The sequence below is a fragment of the Sorex araneus genome, chromosome 1 (assembly GCF_027595985.1).
Source record: "Sorex araneus isolate mSorAra2 chromosome 1, mSorAra2.pri, whole genome shotgun sequence".
NCBI classification, from domain to species: Eukaryota; Metazoa; Chordata; class Mammalia; order Eulipotyphla; family Soricidae; genus Sorex; species Sorex araneus.
The window spans coordinates 166540952-166566008 of NC_073302.1; the positions used below are offsets into that span (position 1 = coordinate 166540952).

Consider the following 25057-nt stretch of genomic DNA (forward strand, 5'->3'; position numbering starts at 1 on the left):
CTTTGAGCAGGTATCAAATTTTTGCACTTCAGTTGTGCTGGTGTTCAGATCAGGAATGAAGACAGACATTTTTGTTATCAAAATATGGTGACCAGAATTTTCTTTCTTTGTATCTTGGCAGAGAAGCTTGATTTTTAAAGATTTTTATTTTTATTTTTTTGCTTTTTGGGTCACACCCGGCGATGCACAGGGGTTACTCCTGGCTTATGCACTCAGGAATTACTCCCAGTGATGCTCGGGGAATCATTTGGGATACTGGGAATCGAACCCGGGTTGGCCGAGTGCAAGGCAAACGCCCTACCCTCTGTGCTATCTCTCCAGCCCCCGATATTTTTGATTTTTTTAAAAAAATATCTCTTTAGCACAGCGGGTAGGGCGTTTGCCTTGCACGCGGCCGACCCGGGTTCAAATCCCAGCATCCCATATGGTCCCCTGAGCACAGCCAGGGGTAATTCCTGAGTGCAGAGCCAGGAGTAACCCCTGTGCATCGCCAGGTGTGACCCAAAAAGCAAAAAAAAAAAAAAAAAAAAAAAAAAAAAAAAATATCTCTTAATGTTCTGTCTTCAAAATACTGGGGAAAAATCTAAAAGGATTTAGTTTGTTCTCAAATGTGAATTGCTTTAAGGAAAAAAGTGAATTGCTTTTATTAATTTTTCTTAAAAAACTACAAAATTTCCATTTTATATAGTTCTTGCAGGAACTTTCATTTGAAGGAAAGATTTGGATTACTTGAAGTTACATTCCTCTGCGTCCTGAGCATAAAGAGTAGAGTGGTGGTTTTACTTTGTTCTCCACGTCCCATCTATAGCCTAGCCGTGCCTCCTCCCTCGGGGTCATTTAAGATACCAGCTCTCACTATTTTGATTCGCCCTAATAATTTTGTTCTCTAGCCTCCTGTACTTGCCATGGCTCACCTAATTACCACACTGGGTAGTCAGGAAAACATCTTCTGTTTTTGTTTAGATGAGCTGTGGTTAAAGAGTAAGTAATAGAGGATTCTTTTTTAAGGACCTTAACAAGAATAGCATTTCTACACTAAATATTCATATTCTTTGGGAAACGAGTTATGATCTAATGTGTTTTTTATCATGTTTATTATATACGCATATATGTACTGCACATAAAAATACTACCAAGTGCCTTGTATTTCAGAATTATGTAGTAGCTTCCACTTAGTTAGCTCATACTGCGGAGAGACAGTCTGATCCTCATCCCAGATTTGCAGGATAGGGAAACACTGACTGCTTGTGCATATGAGAATTGTTACCAGACAAATTCAGTAACTGGTTCAAGGTAATTCAGAGACACAAGGTGAATATTTATTTTTCTTTTATTATATCTACTTTGTTGATAGAGACGTTGCTTATCCATGTTTATGGTATTCTATTAATTCTATTTTTAAAATTATTTTCTTAACATTTTTCTATTCAGAATGCATTTTATGTAGCACAATTTCCCATTTTTAAATCACACAATTTTATTTTTCATATTTATTCTTTTGTTAGAGAATCTGATAATAATTTATTTTTAGCAAAAATTGACTGTTTTAATGAATATTTTTTGCTTTCAGAATAATTTTTATTAAGAAAAATCCTTGATTATGTATGTTTGTGTAGATGCACTTGATAAGCAGAAAGTAATAAAATTGTTCAATTTAAAATTATTTAATGCTTGTAGTAAAACTTTTTCAATTGAGTTTAATGACTTAATGTTTTTCTTTCTGTATTGAATATATCTATTGACTGAAATATATATAATTTGTGACTGTGTATCTCAGAAAAAAATTTATTTTTACTAGGTATACATTCCTTTACATCGGGATGGAACTGATGGCCAAGCTGCTGTTTATTGGAGTCTGAGGGCCTCTGGCTTTAATTCAAAGGCAGTGACCCTGGATGATATCGGTCCCTTTAATGGCTCTGTTGTATTCATAACTGGGCAAAGTGACACAATGATCAACATTACTGTCAAGGCTGATGACATTCCAGAAATGAATGAGACTGTAACACTTTCCCTAGACAGGTAAGCACCCATTTGGAATGTCTAATAACATTTATGTGTTCTAGTTCTCTTAAATAATTTTCTTTTTTTTCAATCCTTATAAAAGAGAAAAATCTAAGTAAATAAAAATTATGCTGACCTTATGGCCATTCTCTTATCTATTGAAAACTTAGGTTAAACTTAACCTAAGTATTTTGTATTTTGACAGTGAATTTTACCTTGTATTTATTGTGAAGTCATATTGAATACACCACGGGTAGCTTTCCAGGCTCTGCTGTGCGGGTGTCTCACAATGGAGACGTTACTGGTGTCTGCTTGAGCAAATGAATGAGCAAGGATGACAGTGATACAGTGATTGTGAAGAGGCATCACTCAGAAAACTTATAGAAAGTATCAACATACATTAACCTTAGGCAGTGCGTTGCATGAACTGCAGACAGTTGAACTATTACATGACCCCTGATTATTTTGTTGAACCCCTGGTCCTCTCTCTATTAACAGTGTCTTGTGTTTTCTCTAAACACATTTTGTAAACCTAATGAGCTTTTTAACTTTTACTGAGAAAGGAAAATATAGAATGTAGGGGACAAATCCTTTTTCTCTTTGCTTTTAGAACCACATTAATTCATTATTCAAAAAATGTGAAATAAAACAGCAACAAAACAAATAAGCAAATTATAGAAATAACTCCTACATATGGCACACAAACTATCAAAATGTTTTGTTTGTAAATTAAATATTTTGGATTGTTATAGTGAAAAGTATTTTATGTAATAAAATAAATCAGTTTAATAAAATGTAAACTAAAAATTATTCTTTTACTTGTTTTCTGCTATTCTTTAGGTTAGGTTTGGGTATTTATTAAGGCAGTGAGAAATCTTAAAAAATAAGAAAAAATGAGTTGCAATAGTAAATCAAATATGTGTGATCTCTGGAAACAAAATTATACCACTGCAAGTTCATAGCACTAATTTATTTAAAACAGTCAAACTTTTGTAATTAAATATTTTAAATGTTTTTTTTCTCACCTCTGGATTAAAACAGTAGATAAGGAAATGATAAATTATAGATAGAAAATTTCAAAATAGTTGGGTCCTCTATTTAAATTGAGGAATTAATATTGAAATATCTTAATTTGATTAGTAGTTAGTGATGTTTACATTTTCTGTTGACCATGGACAGAAGGGTCAAATTATGCTTACGTACTCAGAGACTTACTATGTCAAATAATGAGAAATGAAATCTATTTGAAATAAGATTCTACCAAAAATGTCCATCTCAATTTGCAACTTAAAAAAAATAAAAAATGAATGATTGTTAATATAATTACAAAGTTACAGTGTAATATTGCAACAAGAGATCTTAAATGTTTTATTGCAATAGTTTTCTCAATATCAAACTTCACTATAAATTCTCTGTATTTCAATAAATATATGTAAAAGTTGTCCTGGTCCTGAAAAAATGATAGTTTTGGTACATCTTTAGTTAAGAATACTTTTTGTTAGCTTTCCCCAAGTCAGAAACAGTTTCTTATGCTATTTAGTGACAGAAAAATTTTGCTATATGTGATGTGTAAGTTAATGTTATTTGATCTAAAAGATAATGAATGCCCTAAGACAGTATATTCTGCTGTGCTTTTCAAGGCTGTATAAAATGCAAGGTGTTGGAGACTTGGTAAAACTGTTTACAATTCTTGATATAAAGTTTTATTTAAATGATACTTATCATTATTGAAAAATAATATCTTGAGTAGGAGACTAACACCCAAGAATGGTAGAAATAAGTACCAGGAGGTTGGCTCCGTGGCTTGGAGGCTGGCCTCATATTCTGAGGAGAGGGCAACTCAGAGAAGGGAACACCAAGTAAAATGTGATCGGAGGCTATGCGGGGGAAGGGTGATGCGTGCCCAATGTAGACTAGAGACCGAACACAATGGCCACTAAACACCTTTATTGCAAACCACAACACCTAATTAGAGAGAGAACAAAAGGGAATACCCTGCCACAGTGGCAGGGTGGGGTGGGGTAGATGGGATTGGGGGGGTGGGAGGGATGCTGGGTTTACTGGTGGTGGAGAATGGGCACTGGTGAAGGAATGCATTCTCGAACTTTGTATGAGGGAAACATGAGCACAAAAATGTATAAATCTGTAACTGTACCCTCTCGGTGATTCACTAATTAAAAATAAATAAATTAAAAAAAAAGAAAAATAATATCTTATGACTCTTGTGTATGCAAAAGGTATATATCTGCTTATAGAGGTTTTTTTTTTGTTAAAAATGTGTTTATGCAGACAGTGTATTGTACACTGTGGTTTCAGGTGTGCAATAATTCATACATAGGTTTATTCCTAAGTATGCCTTAAGTAGAACAAATTTTTAAATAGTTCTTTGCCTTAATATAGAATGTAAATTTAAGCAAATTTTTATTTTATGTATTTGTAAACTACAAAGTAAAAACAAACATTTTGTGGAGCTTGCATTTTGCCTACTCAAGGTGAGAATTAAGTTTTAAATAAACCTTTAATATTCTATGATTAAAAAGTAACCAAAAATATAACAAAAAACCCCAAAACACATCATATAATTTAGATCTGAGGATGGAGGTATTGGGGCACACCTGGTGGTGTTCAGGGCTTATTCCTGAGATATACTCATGGATTCCTCCTGGTGGTGCTTTGAGACACATATGGGATACCAGGGGTAGAACCCGTGTCCACCAGTGTGCAAGGCAAACACCTTACCTGCTATTCTAGCTCTACAGCCTGAGTTTTTATTTTAAAGTTAATTTAACTCACTAAGTATTTATAGGTCACCCTGAATGTAATTTGCTCAGCGACTGTGGTTTGTGAATACATAAGTGCTTAACAGGCTCATGTGCCATAGAGAAGGCCTGGAAAAAGTTGTCTTCCCTGGGGTTTGATCTGCTAGCTGGCCACAGGGTCATCTTCCCGGAGCAGGAAGTGCTGAATCTTTTGCTGGTATTTGTCAATGGCAAAGTACTGGTGTTCTGAGATCCTGTAAATTAAGCGTTACAAGTTCTGAGAGAAGTAAAAGAAGGCCTTCTTTATGAGCTTTATTTTCCCCTGTTGTTCTACATTTTTAGCAGTATTCATGTGTGATTTTGGCAAATGGTGTCTCTGTCCCCTTTTTCTCCCTCATTGACAGGGTAGAAACGGAAAGGTTTGTCGTGTATTTTGGGTAAGTGGACGAAATAATGCATTGTGTTTAGTGACTCCAAATTTTGTTTCGCAAGCTATTGTTTTTGGACAAGGCTGCTGCTCTGCATGACCACAGGCCTTGAGAAAGTTTGCTCGTCTGCCTGCCTGTGCATGCTCTGTGTGTCATTTCATGTTCTAATGATCTGGGGATAATTTATATATATTTTTCCGTCCTAGGAGTCTAAACTTATAAATGCATTTAAATAAAATGTCTGATAGTTTAAAATTTAGTACTTAGTTGGAAGAACTTAAAAATTTCAAATTTTCCTTATGCTCACACACAGCTTAGGAAACAATTATTGTGTTTTGTGAAATTCTTACCTAGTATCTTTTATGAGTATTATATTTGGATTAATAGAGAATAATCCAATTAGCACACCTAAATCTTTCATTTACTGTTAGGTACATCAAAGATAATTCTTGCTTATATATTCCCAGTAGTATCAAGATTTTGAAATTTACCTTTTTACAGAAGATGAGTAGGTTAAATAAATCTTTTAATAAAATGATTTGTTTAGTGCTAAGTATAGATTTGTGTATTTTTATTGCTTCAATTTTATATATCCTAGCTTATAAGTGTATAGGAAATCTTAATTACTGAAAATATAGATATGATTAAATTTGGCAATTTTACTATGAAAATCATATGATTACATCTACAGTTTAATCAAAAGAGCTCAAGAAAGAGCTCTTTTACTTGAGCACTTTCATTTTGGCTTATTTGTATTTCTAAGTATTGGTTGTCAGATTTCTAATTGCTAGAGAAGTACATTAATTCAGATTCTGCATTACATAGGAAGTTATCTGTCCTTCCTACATATTAATTGTGCTCCATTATGATCTGAAGTCTGATTATGAGTACTTTTGGTTCAGTATAAAGAGATATATGGAAAGGTTTGAGCAGCTTGTAAAATTGAAATTTCTCAAGGAGCATATTGGCTAGTAAAGAATCTCATGGTATAGGTTGCCTTGATCATTCTAATTATACATTAAGTATAAGAGGCATAAAGTACATTTTGTTTTAACACATTATTTTGAGATAATTTTATATATTACATAAATATTATATATCTTGGATATGTCCAATTGCTTTATATGTGTGTCCTAATTTTTTCATAATAAAAGAAATGTATGACATTAAAATTGAGCTAAATAGAATAATAAGGTTGCTACATATATACAAAGCATAATTTATTTTTGATCAGTGTGGTTTATTTTAGCCCATGCAGTTATTCAGCATTTATTCAATTAGTAAAGTTTGGCCCAATGGCTTTTAACAGAAATGTGACAGTTTAGTAAAATGTAATTTACATGTTATGAATGAAATGTATCTTAAACTGAAACAAATCTGTCAGTGTTATTGTTTATCAGCATAAACTATATTTACCACCTTTGGTTATTATATTCTAGTGTGCATTTGCAGTGTTGAATTTCAACCAAATGTAATAATTAAATCTGAAATTGTTTTTCCAAGTATGCTATGAGTAAGGGTGTTTCAGTAATCCTGACACTTAAATTCAATTTAAGTTCAATTCAATCAGCTTCCTATGAATTATCTAAAACTATTGTACATGTTTTAAATTAGTTTTCAAAATTCAAAAGCAAAACCATACCTAGCTGGCACCATTTTCCTCTAACTTCTCCAGGGTCAATGTGGAAAATCAGGTGCTGAAATCTGGATATACCAGTCGTGACCTACTGATCTTGGAGAATGATGATCCTGGGGGAATTTTTGAATTTTCTCCTGCTTCCAGAGGACCTTATGTTATAAAGGTAGTGTGAAAAAAAAAGTTGCATCTGTTTTGTACTCAGAAGTTCAGAAGAATAATCTCAAAGGGTTCGAATTTCTGTGGATATTTTTGAAGGAAGGAGAATCTGTGGAACTTCATATCATCCGGTCCAAGGGAGCTCTAGTGAAGCAATTTCTGCACTACCGAGTGGAGCCCAGAGATAGCAATGAATTTTACGGAAACACGGGCGTACTAGAATTTAAACCCGGGGAAAGGGAGATTGTAATAACTTTGCTGACAAGACCGGATGGGATACCAGAGGTATGGCATTTTATTATTTCCTTATAATTTTTGGAAAATTAATCATATTTAGTATGTTATTCTGTAAATAGTTTGAATATTGGCAAGGAGAAACAGAAAAAAATGATTTTGAGATACTTATGTTTGGAAAAGGAAAAAATCAAGTTTAAAACACCATGTAACACCCAGATTTGAATTGTGTATATTTGTCCTACACAAAGAAATAACAGGCACTCTGAAATTTTCAGTAGGATCAGTTTTCATTTTCTTTTTGCTTTAATCTTATGTGTATTCATTGAACTTTTATGTTTCTAAACTGGCCTTTCTTTCTTTCTTTCTTTCTTTCTTTCTTTCTTTCTTTCTTTCTTTCTTTCTTTCTTTCTTTCTTTCTTTCTTTCTTTCTTTCTTTCTCTCTCTCTCCCTCTCTCCCTCTCCTTCCTTCCTTCCTTCCTTCCTTCCTTCCTTCCTTCCTTCCTTCCTTCCTTCCTTTCTTTCTTTCTTTCTTTCTTTCTTTCTTTCTTTCTTTCTTTCTTTCTTTCTTTCTTTCTTTCTTTCTTTCTTTCTTTCTTTCTTTCTTCATTCCTTCCTTTCTTTTTCTCTCTCTTTCTTTCCCTTCCTTCCTTCCTTCCTTCCTTCCTTCCTTCCTTCCTTCCTTCCTTCCTTCCTTCCTTCCTTCCTTCCTTCCTTCCTTCCTTCCTTCTTTCTTTCTTTCTTTCTTTCTTTCTTTCTTTCTTTCTTTCTTTCTTTCTTCTCTTTCTTCATTCCTTCCTTTCTTTTTCTCTCTCTTTCTTTCCCTTCCTTCCTTCCTTCCTTCCTTCCTTCTTTCTTTCTTTCTTTCTTTCTTTCTTTCTTTCTTTCTTTCTTTCTTTCTTTCTTTCTTTCTTTCTTTCTTTCTTTCTTTCTTTCTTTCTTCATTCCTTCCTTTCTTTTTCTCTCTCTTTCTCTTCCTTCCTTCCTTCCTTCCTTCCTTCCTTCCTTCCTTCCTTCCTTCCTTCCTTCCTTCCTTCCTTCCTTTCTTTCTTTCTTTCTTTCTTTCTTTCTTTCTTTCTTTCTTTCTTTCTTTCTTTCTTTCTTTCTTTCTTTCTTTCTATAGTATATCACTGTGAGGTACAGTTACAGACTTACAAACCTTACTGCTTGTGTTTCAGTCATACAATGCTCGAGTATCCATCCCTCCACCAGTGCCCATTCTCCACCCCTGATGATCCCAGTATCCCTCTCACCCCCCCTTCCCCCCCCATCCCACCTCACCTCTGTGGCAGGGCATTCCCTTTTGTTTTCTCTATCCTTTTGGGTGTTGTGGTTTGCAATAGAGATATTGAGTGGCAATGGTGTTTGATCTATAGTCTACTTTCAGCGCACATCTCCCATCCCAAGCGTGTCCTCCAACCACACTTTACCTGGTGTTCCCTTCTCTATCTGAGGTGCCTTTTCCTCCAGCTTGTGAGGCCAGCTTCCAAGCCGTGGAGCAAACCTCCTGGTACTTATCTCTACTATTCTTGGGTGTTAGTCTCCCATTCTGTTACTTTATATTCCACAGATGAGTGAAATCTTTCTATATCTGTCTGTCTCTCTCTCTCTCTCTTTCTCTCTCTCTCTCTTTTTATTTTCAGGTCACACCTAATGATGCTCAGGGGTTAATCTGGCTCTGCACTCAGGAATTACTTCTGGTGGTGCTCGGGGGACCATATGGGATGCTGGGAATCGAACCCGGGTCGGCCGAGTGCAAGGCAAACACCCTACTTGCTGTGCTATCACTCCAGCCCCCTGTCTCTCTCTTTTTGACTCATTTCATTTAGCATGATACTTTCCATGTTGATCCACTTATATGCAAAGATCATGACTTCCTTTTTTCTAACAGCTGCATAGTATTCCATTGTGTAGATGTACCAAAATTTCTTTATCCAGTTTTCTGTTCTTGGGCACTCGGGTTTTTTACAGATTCTGGCTATTGTAAACAGTGCTATGATAAACATACAAGTGTTATTTTGACTATACTTTTTTGCCTCTCCGGGATATACGCCCAGAAGTGGTATTGCTGGGTCAAATGGGAGCTCAATTTCTAATTTTTTGAGAAGCATCCATATTGTTTTCCAAAAGGGCTGAACCAGTCGGCATTCCCACCAGCAGTGTAAGAGGGTCTCTTTCTCCCCACATCCACACCAACAGTGGTTGCTTTTGTTCTTTCGGATGTGTGCCAGTCTCTTTGGAGTGAGGTGGTATCTCATAGTTGTTTTGATCTGCATCTCTATGATGATTAGTGATGAAGAACATTTTTCATATGCCTTTTTGCCATTCGTATTTCTTCCTTGAGAAAGTTTCTGTTCATTTCATAGCCCCATTTTTTAATGGGGTTGGCTGTTTTCTTTTTGCAGATTCCAACTAGTGCCTTGTATATCTTTGATATCAACCCTTTATCAGATGGGTATTGGGTGAATATTCTTTCCCATTCTGTAGATTGTCTTTGTATTTTGGTCACTGTGTCTTTTGCGGTGCAGAAGCTTCTTAGTTTAATATAGCCCCATTTGTTTATCTCTGTTTCCACTTGGTTGGTCAGTGGCATGTCATCTTTGAAGATACCGTCAGGCATTATCATGGAGGGTTTTGCCGACCTTGTCTTCAATGTACCTTATGGATTCTAGTCTGATGTTGAGGTTTTTAGTCCATTTTGATCTGACTTTTGTGCATGGTGTTAGGTCGAGGTCTAAACCCATATTTTTTGCATGTGGTTGTCCAGTTATGCCAGCACAATTGTTAAAGAGACTTTCCTTGCTCCACTTCACATTTCTTTCTGAACTGTTTTTTCTATAAAAGTGTCCTTTACTTATTTTCTTTTTTATTTATTTATTTTTTGCTTTTTGGGTCACACCGAGTGATTCTCAGGGGTTACTCCTGGCTCTGCACTCAAGAATTGCTCCTGGTAGTGCTTGAGTGACTATATGGGATGCCGGGGATCGAACCCGGGTTGGCTGCATGTAAGGCAAACGCCCTCCCTGCTGTACTACCTCTCCAGCCCTTAAAAGTATACTTTAGAGGGAAATAAATTTATGTTTTTTTATTAGTGAGATCAGATATGGTTTTTTTTTTGCTTTTACATTCAAACTAAAGCATATATAGCTTTCAACTTAAGTTTTTCTTGCTTTTATTAATTTAAGTGATACTCATTAGTGATAAGGTACAATGTTCTGTATAGCATTAGCTTTTTTTTTTATTTTGGGGTATGGTACTTATACCTGGTGCTGCTTAATTGACAGGAGAAAGTAAAAAGTTTTAGGAGTGGTACTGCCATTTTTATTTTTTTTTTGTGAGGTGCATGTGTCTGAAATTTGCTGTTTGTATTCTATATATGTTTTTCTTCACTTTAAAATTTCAACCTCCTAATTTTCTTCACCAACATGTTTAATTTAGCTGGATGAACACTATTCTGTGGTCCTCAGCAGCCACAGTGAACGGGAAAGCAAGCTGGGCAGTGCCACTGTCGTCAACATAACCATCCTGAAAAATGACGAGCCTCATGGGGTTGTAGAATTTGTTTCGGATAATTTAAGTGTTATGATAAATGAAAGTAAAGGAGATGATATCTACAGCGGTAATTTTATTTCTTGTATCCTATTACTATTAACATATAGGAAGAATAATTCTTTTAGTTCTTTGTAACTAGTTGTTCACAGTTGTCCCGTCTGCCTTAGAAATTGTGTTTAGAAATTGATCTTCTTAAAAGTCATGTATTTAGAACCGCTATTTTTAAATTTTAATTTTATTTTTTAAAATAATGTAGGAGTACTGCTATTTGTTCAGCCATTGATTTTTTTTAAAAAATTGTATCACCATGAGATAGAGTTACAAAGCTTTCATGTTTGAGATACAGCCATACAATGATGGAACATCCATCCCTCCACCTGTGCACATTTTCCACTATCCAAATCCCAGTCCTCACCTGCCTCTATGGCAGGCAATTTTCCCAATACTCTCTTTCTAATTTTGGGCATTATGTTTTGCTCAAAATTTCCCACCACCATTCAAGCCTACCTGCCAGAGGCAGACACTAGATAATTTATTTTCCTTTGCTCATTTTGAATGTCATGAGAAGTTGCATGGCTGTGATTGTAATGTAAATTTCTAGATTTTAGATGTTTGGGTTCTAGAGACATCTCTGTATGGCACTGATCCATTTTGGGACTCAATTGGGAGTCTTGGGGCCAGGGCTGGTGGTGCACTGAGATGCATCCAGAGGCAAATTGTGGGCATGACAGCCAGTCTACTGGGTGGACGGGGACCCGGGGAGGGACAGCCCAGGTTGTCTACCACCATGCGACCTGGAGATTCAGTCCTGGAACTTGCATACCTGGGCCTTGCTTGTGGAAGCTCTTGGTCCCTGGGATTCCATCAGGAGTAGGCTAGGAGACTGCACCTGCTCTATCTGGGGTGCCCACATGAAAATTGGCCCGGTATGGGGCCTGGAGAGATCTCTGGTACTGTGGTTTCTTTTGGGACTTGCTTTTCTATCTCTGGGCCAGGGCTGTTGGTGCGCTAAGATGGCACCAGAGTCAAATTGTGAGGGTTACAGCCAGTTTATTAGGTGGGTGGGGACCCCAGCAAGGGACGGCCCAGGTCCTTTGCCACTATGAGTCCCAGAGATTTAGTCCTGGAACTCACATCTCTACCTGGGCCTTGCAGAACTGTTATTTTTATTTCTTACACGAAGTATTGTGGTGATCCTGGCCAAAAACTCTCAAGAACGAGCAGGTCAGACAGAAAAACCTTTAAAACCAACAGTTACAGATAGGGAGTTATTGTAGTGCATCAAACTAGAAGTGGTTTATTTATTGATTAACATTGGGAGAAGAAAATCGTTTTTTAATATGCAGCTTTCTCTAACTGTCTTTTAGAAATATTCGAGAGGATTGTGATAGGTATACATAATTAGTCACCATACTGTTCAAGAAATAAATGACTTTTAAACCCAAACTTGGAGAAACATGTCAAGCCCATTTACTTTATCTCTAGAGTGAGGACATTTTCATATGAACCTCAGGCACTTTATAAATTCATTATTTTTTTAATTAAAGAAAGACATTAATTTTACGTTCAATGTTTTGAGAAATTTCTTTAGTACATTGTTCTAAAAGGATTGTGTATTCATATGTATCATCCATGTTTGTGTTTCACAGCCGTTTATGGCATCATAAGAAATCGAGGCCACTTTGGCGATGTCAGTGTATCCTGGATAGTTACTCCAGACTTTACAAAGGATGTAATTCCTGTCCAAGGGATTCTTTTCTTTGGAGATCAGGAATTTTCAAAGAATATCACGATTATTTCCCTTCCAGATGAGGTAAATGTTGCACGTATCTCTTTCCTTGTCACTGTCCAGTAATTATTTTTTACTAAATGACTGGTTATAGATTTTGTAATGACATGATATGATAAAGATCTCAGTTATGGCAATATCTGAGTCCAAGGCAGAAGAAGAGTGCTTTCTTTTTTTTTTTAATTTCCCTGAAGGGTACTTCAGCTCTTAGAATTATAGCGGCCAGTGACCTCACAGGTCTCTAAGTTCAGGGAGTCACAGTTGTAACAGAGGTGACACAATGACTGGTTCTTAGGCCCACTGAAGACTGGAATACCATTTGCCTTGTATCTTTTAGTGGATTCTTAGAATTTGGATATGGAACTAGATAGATTTTAGATTCAGCATGGTGTTTGTAGTATTGATAACAAAGAGTCAGAATTGAATGAGTCGGCTCTTTGGGGAATTATGCTCTGAATAGCACAGGAGCCTGTTTACTATCCCACCAACTCTACCTTTAAGGGATAAAATCTGTTCAAAACTGGAAAGATTGGGACCCGAGGGCTGGAGCAATAGTACAGTGGGTAGGGCATTTGCCTTGCACGCGGCTGACCCGGGTTCGATTCCCAGCATCCCATATGGTCCTCTGAGCACCGCCAGGGGTGATTCCTGAGTGCAGAGCCAGGAGTAACCCCTATGCATTGCTAGGTGTGACCCAAAAAGCAAAAAAAAAAAATAAAGACTGGGACCTGAGAAATAGCACAGCAAATAGGGTGTTTGTCTAGCATGAGGCAGACCCTGGTTCAGTTTCCTGAACCATATGGTCTCCCTGAACCCCACCAGGAGTGATCCCTGAGCACAGAACCAGGAATAAGCCCTGAGTACCACCAGGTGTGGCTCAAAACAAACAAACTCCAAAGTGAGAAGACCAACTCCTGGATAAAGTGAAGACAAACTGTGTACCCAACGATATACTACTTTAGTTTTTTAAATACTACCTTAGTAGTATTATAAACCAGAGATAAGTCATTGAAGTGGTTGTATGAATGGTCTTTAAAATATTATAGGTTTGAGTCCACTTGAATAATTTAGAGAATCTTTGCCTCAAATAGAAATGAATTTAATAACATTTAGTCGTAGAGATGTGGGAAGGAGATATATCTATATCTATATCTATATCTATATATTAGGAGTTATATATTGGGATATATATATGTACACATATAGACATACAGATGTAGATATATATTTTGAGGGCGAGGTGCGGGGTGAGAGTTTGGTCACCTAGTGATGCTCAGGGGTTACTCAGGTTCTGTACTCAGAAATCACTCCTGGTGGTTCTGGGGGACTAGTAAGGGATGCCGGGGATTGAACCCTGGTGAGCTGCATGCAAGGCAAACACTGTACCCACTGTGCTATTGCTCTAGACCCATGGGAATGAGATCTTCATGACATCTGGTGAAACTTCACTAAAGTCTGTTGGTGGTTGTGGAAATAATAGTAGCTGAGCTTTTGTTACTATTTAAAGTCTGCAGTAAATGTGTGGGCAGTTATTTTTCTCTTTGACTTAATCCTTGTAACAATATAAATCTCTTTCCTTACAGAAATAATATGAACTATGTAGTGTTTCTATTTTTAGCAAAATGTCTTGTTATACGAAGTGTTCTTAGTCAAAATAAAGTGGTGTGGGGTGTCTTACACATATGCAGGTGGGATGCTAACCTCGGATTATTTTATTAGTATTATAAACCAGAGATAAATCATTGAAGTGATTGTATGAATGGTCTTTAAAATATTATAGGTTTGAGTCCACTTGCATAATTTAGAGAATCTTTGCCTCAAATAGAAATGAATTTAATAATACTGATAGAGCTATTTAAAAGGAAAAAAATAGGATTCTATAATACAATTATATGTACAAATCACCTGACCTAAAACTATGCCTGGCTTACGTTTCCCCAAAAGATTCCAGAGGAAATGGAAGAATTTACCATTACTCTGCTGAATGCCACGGGAGGAGCTAAATTAGGAAATGGAACTACTGCAACTCTGAGGATTGAAAGAAATGATGACCCCATTTATTTTGCAGGTGGTATTGCTATTTTATTTGAGTGAGTATACATCTTTATTAAGCAATAGGTATATGTTTTATATAGGTTTTTGAAATAAGCATTTCTGATAAACCACTGTTGATGCCTGTGTAACAATTTGCTGCATGATTTCTTGGGGTCATCATTATTCAATCTGACTTCTCAACAAGCCCCTGAGAAAGATCGGCTAAAGGACATATAGAGTAAAATATATGGCCTTATTCCTCATTCTGTTCCAGATTCAAGATACTTTCATTCCTTTCTATGGAAAAAAGAAACTTTCTTTTTCCTTTTCAGTTCACAGATGTAGTCTGTAGGGTGTGAGCATTGTTCCCAGTGGGTAGTCACTCTAGTAACTGATACTAAGGGACTATATAAATCAAGCTGTCTCCATATTTTATCATTTTTCTTTAGACATCAGCTTTCTTTAGACATTTCAAAATGTCCTTTGCCCTTTGGTATGTCATTTAGTTTCATTTTTTCACCTTTATTTACTGTGATGACCTCCCAAATAGTGTCCAGTGTGTCTAACGACCACGCCTGACCTTTCTCACATGCCTGTGTGGCCTTGATGTTTCTGTGCCAGGACCCAAACGTCTGTTCCAGGCACTGGAGGCCTCTTGGACATACCTGGCAGAATGTCATGGGATGGCCATGTGGTACCAGCATTTGAATGTGGGGCTTGGTGCATGCCAGACATGCTTCAACCCTTTGAGCTTTCTCCCTGTTCTGGTTTCATTCAATGCACATAATTGGGATTTAATTTTTTTTCTTTCTGGTTCACACTGGGCAATGCACAGGGGTTACTCCTGGCTCTGCACTCAGGATTTACTTCTGGTAGTGCTGGGAGACCATATGGGATGCTGGGAATCAAACCCGGGTTGGCCATGTGCAAGGCAAATGCCCTAGCCACTGTGCTATCGCTCCAGCCCTATATTTCTTAACCCCCTTATAAGCTATTCAGTTTGCAATAGGAGGGATCTTTTAAATGTCTTTATTTTAAAAAATTAATTTATATTTTAAAACTTTATCTAAGGCGACTTAATATCAAAGAAATACCTACACTAGGAAAGGGCAGGCATAGAAGTTCAGATAATAGGTAATTTACTGAGAAGTTGAGTGTGAAGACAATGGATTCTGTAGGAATTCGGGGAAGAAGAGTCATTGATGGGAAGTCATCGGAAATCTCATGTAGGAGTTGGATAAATAACAAAAGACAAAGGAGGGCCTTTCTGGAGGGCGCGCAGGGGTTGCTGTACTCTCTGAAAGTGTGTGCCATCAGAAAAGCTCACGTTCCTCCTCTATGAATATTTCAGAGCCTCGTGTACTGAGGGTTCAGGAAGGCGAGACCGCTGGCTTCCAAGTCCTCCGAAATGGATCGCTGGATGCCTCCTGTGTTGTGTTGTTTGCCACCGTGGATGGGACGGCTGACTCGAGAGAGGGAGACTTTATTCCTGTTGAAAAGGGGGAACTCCTCATTTTTGCTGTTGGAAGTAGAGAACAGAACATCTCTGTAATTGTTAATGAAGATGATATCCCGGAGACCGATGAGCTCTTTTATGTAACCCTCTTTAATTCAACAGGTAAATGCGTCATATTTTAAGGCAGGCCTCATTTTTTTCCCCAGTGCTTTATTAAGTAGTGTTGGGACTTCATTAAGTAGTGAGTCTGTTGTGACTGTTAAGAGCAAAATTGTTTCCTTTGCTTTCTTGAGGGATGGGGAGACAGATGTTACATTGAATCTTCCTGTCCCCTGCTGAGCTCTGAGTCATTGTTTTAAATGTATTTTCACAATATGGCACAAATAGGAAGTACGATACTATATACGGAATAGAAATATTCTTTAAAAAATTTTATTTATTGAATCACCGTGAGAACAGTGATTTCATGTTACAAAGCTTTCATGTTTGAGTCTCGGTCATACAATGATCAAATACCCCTTCACCAGTGCACATTTTCCACCACCCACAACCCCAGTATACCCCATCCCAACCTTACCCCTGCCTGTGTTTTGGAATTTCCCCCAACACTCAACCTGCCAAAAAGGCAATGCTAGACAGTTTGTTTTGTATTGCTGGTTATGAGTAGCATATCGTGGCCCTTTGGTCTTGGAATTCTAAAATTTTAATAATTAGGGTCTAGAGATATCTTTGCCAAGAGCCGCTAGGCTCCAAGTGTTCTGTGTCTCTGGGATCATGGCTGTTAAGCTGCTTAATAAGTAGGCAGGGGCCGTTTGTGGGTGTCATCTCAGGGTCCCTTCAGGGCAGGGGAGGAGAAGGACTGGCTCCTCCCTATCCCGTGAGGCCTGGCATTTACCATTACTGCTACCCTATACCTGGGTTTTCCAATGAGCTCTGGAAGATGGTGGCCCTGGGGTTCCTGGAGAACAGGCGGAGGCCGGCACCTGCTCCCATCTGGGGTGGCCTAGGGAAAATGGGCTAATGCAAAGTCCAGGGCCATTGCTGCTAAGAGTCTCTCAGTTCCGAGATTCGTTTGTGTGTCTCTAGGACCTTGGCTGTTAAAGAGCTTGGAATTAAAATATTCTAACCAAAGCCACTCTACTCCTTGTCTGGTCATGTCTGGGGTTAGGGCATCAGGGGTTTGTAACTCTAGGCCCTGCCACCCAGCAGCTGAATGAGGGGAATCTGGTGGATAAGATGCTGGGACTGTGCCCACAGTAAACGACAGTTTACAAAGGAAGAAAGATGGATTATTTTTTACCATCTTCATACTATGAAGAAACCAAGATGTTTTGATTCCATCTTTGATAAAACAGAGGTGCTAGAGCTGCCTTACATTTATTGTTTGAAGACTATAAAGAACTATTTTCCCCTGAACTTTTTGAGAGTAAATTGAAGATTTGATCCTCGTGACCCCTTAAAACCTGTATCTTCTTAACTTAAAAGCTATGATTTAAATCAGACGTTAAGGCCCAAGGAGTGAAGAGGGGTCAGAGCTGGGCAGCCAAGGCTGACGAAGTGCACACAAATCATCTGAACTACAGCTGTGAGCCCCAGAGGCTTCCTGTAGGAAGTGGTGTAGCAGAGCAAACTGACAGGTCCAGTTGCCTGTCTGTGCTGCAGGTTGAGGCTGAGCTGAATCCTGAGGTATGCCGTGTCCCCCAGATTCCCCTGGGAATATGGTCAGGCCAACCCCCACTGACCCCAGCATGCCTCGAGTAAGCCTGAGTGTCCTTTACAGAGTTACCAAGCAGGGGCCAGAGCAATGGGAGAGCAGAAAGGGCATTTGCCTTCCACGTGACTGATCCGGCTTTGATCCCTGGCATCCCATATGGTCCCCTGAAAACCCTACCAGGAGTGATCACCGATCACAGAGCCAGGAGTACACTCTGAGCACTGCCATGTGGGTCTAGCCCAAAAACTAAAAAAAAAAAAAAAAAAGCAAAGTCAACCAGGAGGAGCCCTGTCAATTAGCTGTGGTCCCTCCAGGGCCTGTCAATGCAGCCCTGGCCGAAAGGAGCAGCTTCAGTCCCACCCCTGCACGCCTGCTCCTGCCGAGCATCTTCCCCCGCTGCCAGGAGGCCCTGGAACGTCCCACTAACAAACAGCTGCTTGTTTGGAGCAGCCTCTTATGGCTGCAGTGGTCACAGCAGCGCCTGTTAGCAGGTCCTAGGCACTGGGAAGCTTGCAGGTAGTAGGTGGGGCAGAGGAGGTTGGGAGGGTCCTAGGGAAAGCCTGGGAAGGGACTAGGAGGGTTCAGAAGGGACTAGGGAGGAGACTGGAGGGGCCTGGGAGAGGGGTGAGAAGGAGAAAGTGGGCAGGATGGGGTGGGAAGGCCGAGAAACAAAAGCCTACAGTGTTTGAGAGACATGTGGGCTGATGACTTCACGTTTAAGGACGTAGATCTCTAGAATCTGTGATTTCTGCATCTGTTCTCAGTTATTTCTTGTTTCTCTCCTCCTTTTTGAGGACTGAAACATTTAAGCCCCTTCAGAACCCTTCAGGGCTCATGAGGGGAGAGGTGGAAAGACAATATCCCATAATAGAACTGAATTCTGGCCCTAGGTGTTTGTTCCTGATAGTGTTTAACACAGATTATGGCGCTGAGGTGGGATTAGTGCAGCACAGTGTGTGACCATCCTTAGAACCCTTACTAAATATTGTTAGTCCTCCCAGTGGAGAAAGAGAATGAAGTTTTAGTATCACCTTTATGATGTTATATAACTAATACATATGATTGCAGAGCCCCATTCAAGTTATGTTTTATTATTTTTGTTGTTAGATTTGATGATAGATTTTATTCTCTGTTATTCTTATTCTCCATTATCAGTGTTTCATATGCAGTGATTTGCTGTTTAGTTTTGTTTTCTTTGCTTTGTCCTCTTTGCTTTCACTGTTTATCAAGTAAGGTGAGATATGGTACTGTATCTATATCATGGTGGGGAACCTTTTTTCTGTTAATTTTCAGACCATTCTATACAGGCAGGTGGACCAGGGGCAACAAGTAAGAGACATCTGCATCTGTGCCGTCATGTAACAAGGCCCAAGGCCACATAATTTCACATGCAGTACAAAGCATGCAAACTAGATGTTCTCCACCCTTTGTCTATGTAAATTATTTTTAATGTGCTCGTCTGCTACATAGCATTTCTACTTTTACAATGTTTTAGATGTTTCCTTCTAATCTTAATCTAATTTTGAAATTTTTATTTCCATTATTTCAGTTAACATTCTTAACTAACTTCTATGCAACAGTTTCTGAGCCTCTACTCTGCTAGTGTATGGAATTGCTTAATGAGAATTTGTCCTAGAAACTTATAACAAAATCATGCATGTGTCCTAATATAAGGTGACTATTGTTAAAGATGTTGAAAGTGTGTGAAGGGATATAAGGGCAACATGGTTGATGAAGAAAACATGTTTAGCTTAATCTGAGTATTCGGGGAAGAATTTTGGAAGCATTGTTCCTTGAGCTAGGACACCAAAAGTGGAGAAAGTCAAGTGAATAAAGATGGGAAAGATGAGCATTATGGATGAGAAGAGGCCTATTTTATAGGCAGCAATGGGGCTAATATGCCATGTACAGATTTGGAATAGAAGGAGTCAAATTCAGCACCACGAAGATTGACTTATTCTATCAATGACTTGATCAGATTCTACTACCAGAACTCAGAGCTCTAATGGGAAATACTCAACTAGTGATTCCAAGTAATATGGATAGGAGTATCTTTATATTATACTAAATCATTTATTACTTTATGAAATGAAATAATCTATTTCAGGAATTTGACATTAAGTGAAACTTTTTGGTTTCTAGTTAAACTATTAAAGCGGTATTCTTATTTTGAAGAAAAGGGTCTTGTATATTTTTTCAGTAAAGTCATTAAATTTTTTCAGTAAAGTAATTGAATTTTTTTCCTCAAAGATGAATCACACATAGCTTACTTTGGCATCTGCCGTTCTCATTTATGACCATTAATAATCAATAGTTTCCATTAACAATCAAATTCTTTCTGAAATTTTAATTTAATCATAAATCATTTCTTAATTCAAAGATAGGAGTATAACAATAAGGTAATTGTTTTTTTGTTATTTAAATCTTTGATTTTTCATGTAGGTAATACTGTAGTATTTCAACATGGAGTAGCTACAGTAATTATTGAAGCTAATGATGACCCAAATGGCATTTTTTCTTTGGAGCCCATAGACAAAGCAGTAGAAGAAGGAAAGACCAATGCATTTTGGTAAGAATCTTTGAATAAAACAAACTTAAAATTGGATAAAAAATATTTATGCAAAAGATTAATTTTGTTAAAAAATTCAAAATAAAAAATGTTGGTTAGTGGACTGTTGTCAAAGTTGGTTCTATAAATAAATTGTAAACTTTGTTTATACCTGTTGCCATTTGTTTAAAAAGTAAAGTGATTAATTCTCTGGTAAGAGAATATTATTCTCCCCATCATTCTCACTGAGCTTCCAATTTTCATCATTTCCAAGATAGCCAAATTTTCCAAGACTTTCTCAAATTATCCTTTCAGATTTATGTAGTTCACCTCACCCTGTACTCTTTTGAAGAACTTTTGCCAATTGTCATCAAAATATTTTTCAGTTGGGTTTAGAATTTCTCTTTAAGTTTGAACTTTGAAGACTTTGCCTTTTGTTATTCAAAGTTTTACCTCACACTTAAGCTTAACATCGTGATTGCTCAGTATGGGCTGGCTGGCTTCTATTTTAAATACTAAAGAGAAAAATATGTATTAGAGATAGCACAGTAAGCCATTTTTTGTTTGCTACTATTTAAACATATTTCATAAATATTAATTTACTTTAATTTTTTATGTAGGGTTTTGAGGCACAGGGGACACTTCGGCAATGTTTCTGTGGCATGGCAGCTTCTTCAGAATGACACTGCCCTGCATCCAGGACAAGAGTTCCATGAAACATCCGGGACTGTTGATTTTATGGATGGGGAAGGAACGAAACCAGTCATTCTCCATGCTTATCCAGATAGAATTCCTGAGTTCAATGAATTTTATATTCTAAAACTTGTGAATATTTCAGGTGTGTTATTTTTTATTTTTAACTCTCCAATTTGGCCTTTTGTATTTAAGTAATTAAGGGTGTACTGGCAATACAATCACTGGAATAATAAATATTTAATTTTATTAATTAAATAAAAATAAATAAAAATTTAAATAAATTTAAATTTCTAAGTCCCCTCTGCGATGGAGTGTTACTTTGAACATTTTCTTTGGCAGGGCTGGAGAGATAGTACAGCAGGTAGAGTACTTGTCTTGCACGTGGCTGACCTGGATTTGAATCCTAGTGCCCTATGTTTTCCCTAGTGTTTCTCATAAATCAAACATTTATTTTGGCTAAGTTGTAAAAATTATAGATGTTTTGTAAGAGATGCAATTTCTTCAATAAAATACTAGTGAAGTTACGCTGTACCATAGAACTTCATTTTTGTTTCAAAAATTTTTAAAATAGATATTTTTCTGTTACTTTTGTTTTAAGTACAGAAACTGGTCTCTAAGTTATGCTGAATCATAGTACCTCCGAAAATGTGGGGAAAGTCATAAGGTCAATTTGTTGCTCTTTGATCAGTAATTAAATTAGTTAGCCAGAAGTTTCCTCCCCAAATTCTTTTCTTCTTCACCGTATGCTAAAAAATACTTCAAATTTTTGTTTCTGACTCATGATCAATATTTTTTTACTGCAGGTGGGTCCCCAGGGCCTGGAGGCCAACTGGCAGGAGTTAACCTCCAGGTGACAGTAATGATTCCATTCAATGACGACCCTTTTGGAATTTTCAGCTTGGATCCAGGGTGTTTAGAAAGAGAAATGGCTGAAGATGTCTTCTCAGAAGATGACATGTCCTATATCACCAACTTTACCGTTTTGAGGCAGCAAGGTGTCTTTGGCGACGTACGAGTAGGCTGGGAAATATTGTCAAGTGAGTTCGCTGCTGGCTTGCCTCCAATGATAGATTATTTGCTGGTTGGAGTTTTCCCCAGCACCGTCCATCTACAGCCTCACATGAGGCGTCATCACAGTGGAACTGATGCGCTGTACTTCAGTGGACTAGAGGGTGCGTTTGGAACTGTTAATCCCAAATACCATCCTTCCAGGAACAATTCGATTGCCAACTTTACATTTTCAGCTTGGGTAATGCCCAGTGCCAATACAAATGGATTTGTTTTAGCAAAGGATGATGGTAATGGAGGCATCTACTATGGGGTAAAAATTCAGACAAATGAAACCCACGTGACACTTGCCCTTCATTATAAAACTTTGGGTTCCAATGCTACATATATTGCCAAGACAACAGTCATGAAGTATTTAGAGGAAAATGTTTGGCTTCACCTTCTTATTATCCTGGATGATGGCATCATTGAGTTCTACCTTGATGGAAACGCAGTGCCCAGAGGAATCCGGAGTCTGAAAGGAGAAGCAATTACTGATGGTGAGTATCACTTTTACAACTTGGACCCTGAATTTTTGATAAAAAATGTTTTTGTTTCTTTACAAAAGCTAACAGGGATATAAACTCTGCTCGCATATTAGTTTAATTTCCTTTAGCCTACATGGCTGCTGTGATCATAAGCACTGTAGTGAGTGCGGCAGAAGTGATTCGGTCTTTGCCCCCAGGGTACCCTGGAGTAGACTGAAAGAGAGATCTGCAGACAGAGAGCTCTTTAATGCACTCTAAGGAGAAAGAATGTAATTATGAAGGAAGGCATTTATTCCTCTTGTGGGAGTAGGAGGCAGGAGGAATAATATTCCAGGCAGAGGGACAAACTGAGATATAGGAGTGGGAAGCAGAGTACAGTATCTGGGGTACTTGGTAGTGTTCGATTGAGGAGGGCATAAATCAGAAACAGAATTAGGTGAGAAAAATCACATTTCAGAACCCAGGAATGACAGGGGCTTATGGTATGAAAAAGGTGAATTGGTGAATTATATGGAATGATTTGAAGAGAAACTTTGTTTCATAAGCTGGATCATATGCAGTTTCCTTGTGTGCACATGAAACCACAAATATTGCTTCCTCCATAATTGCTTCCTCCAGTTGCTTCTCAGCTCCCCTCTATTGTGATTTGATTTTTTAAAAAAAATTTCATAAGAAGCTCAATAGACATTATAAAGTTATAGCTTAATGAATATTTTCATTCTGAAGCTTCTTCACACTGGGACATTCAGTATTTTACTATGTTTATCTCCTAGAAAAAAAATCAGACAAGAGAACATGCACACACTGATTTCAGTTCAAAGGATTGTACTTTGATCGCTATTTAGCATTAGACTATTCTCTCTTTTGTTTGTGTGAATTGACATTCACCATCCATCTGTCTATCAATCATTTATCTAGCTTAGATAAGACAATGTATCTGTTAACAGAGATCCTTTGGGTGGTGCTATGGTATAACAAAAAATGGAAAAGACTGAGAGAAATGACAACTATTTCTGTTTCTCTCTTTTTTTATTTTATTTTTTTGTGTGCCATACCTGACAGTACTGGGGCCTATTTGTAATTGAGTGACCAGAGATTACTCTTGGCAGTGCTTGGGGAAACTATATGATAATTGGCATTATCATATCATAATATCAAATACGTTAACCCCTCTATTACCTCTTTTGCCCCACAGCTGGTATTTCTTTTCTTTGTTTAGCTGACTGCAAGTAATTTGTGTTTTTAATTACCAAGTTGACTGGAGTGATTGCACAGCGGGTATAGCGTTTGTCTTGCACTTGGCTGACCCAGGTTTGATTCCTCTGTCCCTCTTGGAGAGCCTGGCAAGCTATCGAGAGTATCCCGCCCGCATGACAGAGCCTAGCAAGCTACCCCGTGGTGTAATCGATGTGCCTAAAACAGTAACAACATGTCTCACAATGGAGATGTTACTGGTGCCCGCTCCAGCAAATTGAACAACGGGATGACAGTGCTACAATTAGCAAGTTACAAATAAAATTGATAAAATTCTCACTATTGAAATAGAGTAAGTAGCACATTATAAAATACATAAGTGTATATGTCACAAGTATGTAAAAAAATATGTTCTGTGAATCACACCCAGCAGAGCTCAGGGATTACTTCTGGCTCTGCATTCAGGGATCTCTCCCAGCTGTGCTCCTGGGACCATATTCAGTGCTGGAAATTGAGTCCAGGCCGACTGTACTCTCTCTGGCCCCAACAGATGACTTTTTAAAAAAACTTTAAATTTAGTCACTTTAGCACCCATCTAAACAGCCCCAGATCAAGAAAATCCCATTGCCTTTTTTTCTCTCAGTAACACCACCAGTTCCACCTATATTATTATTTCAGAGTTTAAAGTTATTCTTGTTTTTATGTCAATATGAGTACAATTTGAGAGGTCCTCACAAAAAAAGCCAGTGAATTGAGTAATTTTATTACTAAGCCTATAAGTCAGTTTTCAAATGCCATGAAAGAATTGTTTCTCAAAAAAACCCCACGCTTATATATAGCGTCTATATATTTATATATGTATAGGTATATATGTATATGTATTTATGTATATATTATATATGTATATACATTTATATACACACACATATATATATACAAATAAATCATTATCACTGTATCACTGTCATTTCATTGTTTGTCGATTTACTCAAGCGGGCATCAGTAACATCTCTATTCCTTTCACCCTCTCCTTACTAGTCTTTCCCAATGATTGGAGGCTGTTTCAGGGTCAGTGGAATGAGACCTATTGTTACTATTTTTGGCATATCAAATATGTCACGGGGAGTTTGCTAGGCTCTGCCATGCGGGCGGGATACTCTCAGTAGCTTTTGGGGCTCTCCGAGAGGTATGTATATATCTGTTACTGTATTTGGCATATCAATACGCCACAGGGAGCTTGCCAGGCTCTCCCGTGCAGGCAATAAACTCTAGGTAGCTTGCCAGGTTCTCAAGAGGGAGAACTAGGCTATCAGATGTCG

At 37.7% G+C, this 25057-nt stretch overlaps 1 protein-coding gene across 1 annotated transcript in view; it reads left to right on the forward strand.

The window, feature by feature from the left end:
- The window catches only part of ADGRV1 (adhesion G protein-coupled receptor V1), a 534581-nt gene that overhangs the window by 45408 nt on the left and 464116 nt on the right, over positions 1-25057 (forward strand). The window contains exons 11-20 of the mRNA XM_055138625.1: positions 1799-2022; positions 6867-6993; positions 7086-7271; positions 10659-10839; positions 12422-12585; positions 14506-14629; positions 15947-16213; positions 20208-20334; positions 20934-21151; positions 21813-22556. Of these exons, the coding sequence (XP_054994600.1) occupies positions 1799-2022; positions 6867-6993; positions 7086-7271; positions 10659-10839; positions 12422-12585; positions 14506-14629; positions 15947-16213; positions 20208-20334; positions 20934-21151; positions 21813-22556 (2362 nt within the window). The remainder of the gene's footprint in view (positions 1-1798; positions 2023-6866; positions 6994-7085; positions 7272-10658; positions 10840-12421; positions 12586-14505; positions 14630-15946; positions 16214-20207; positions 20335-20933; positions 21152-21812; positions 22557-25057) is intronic.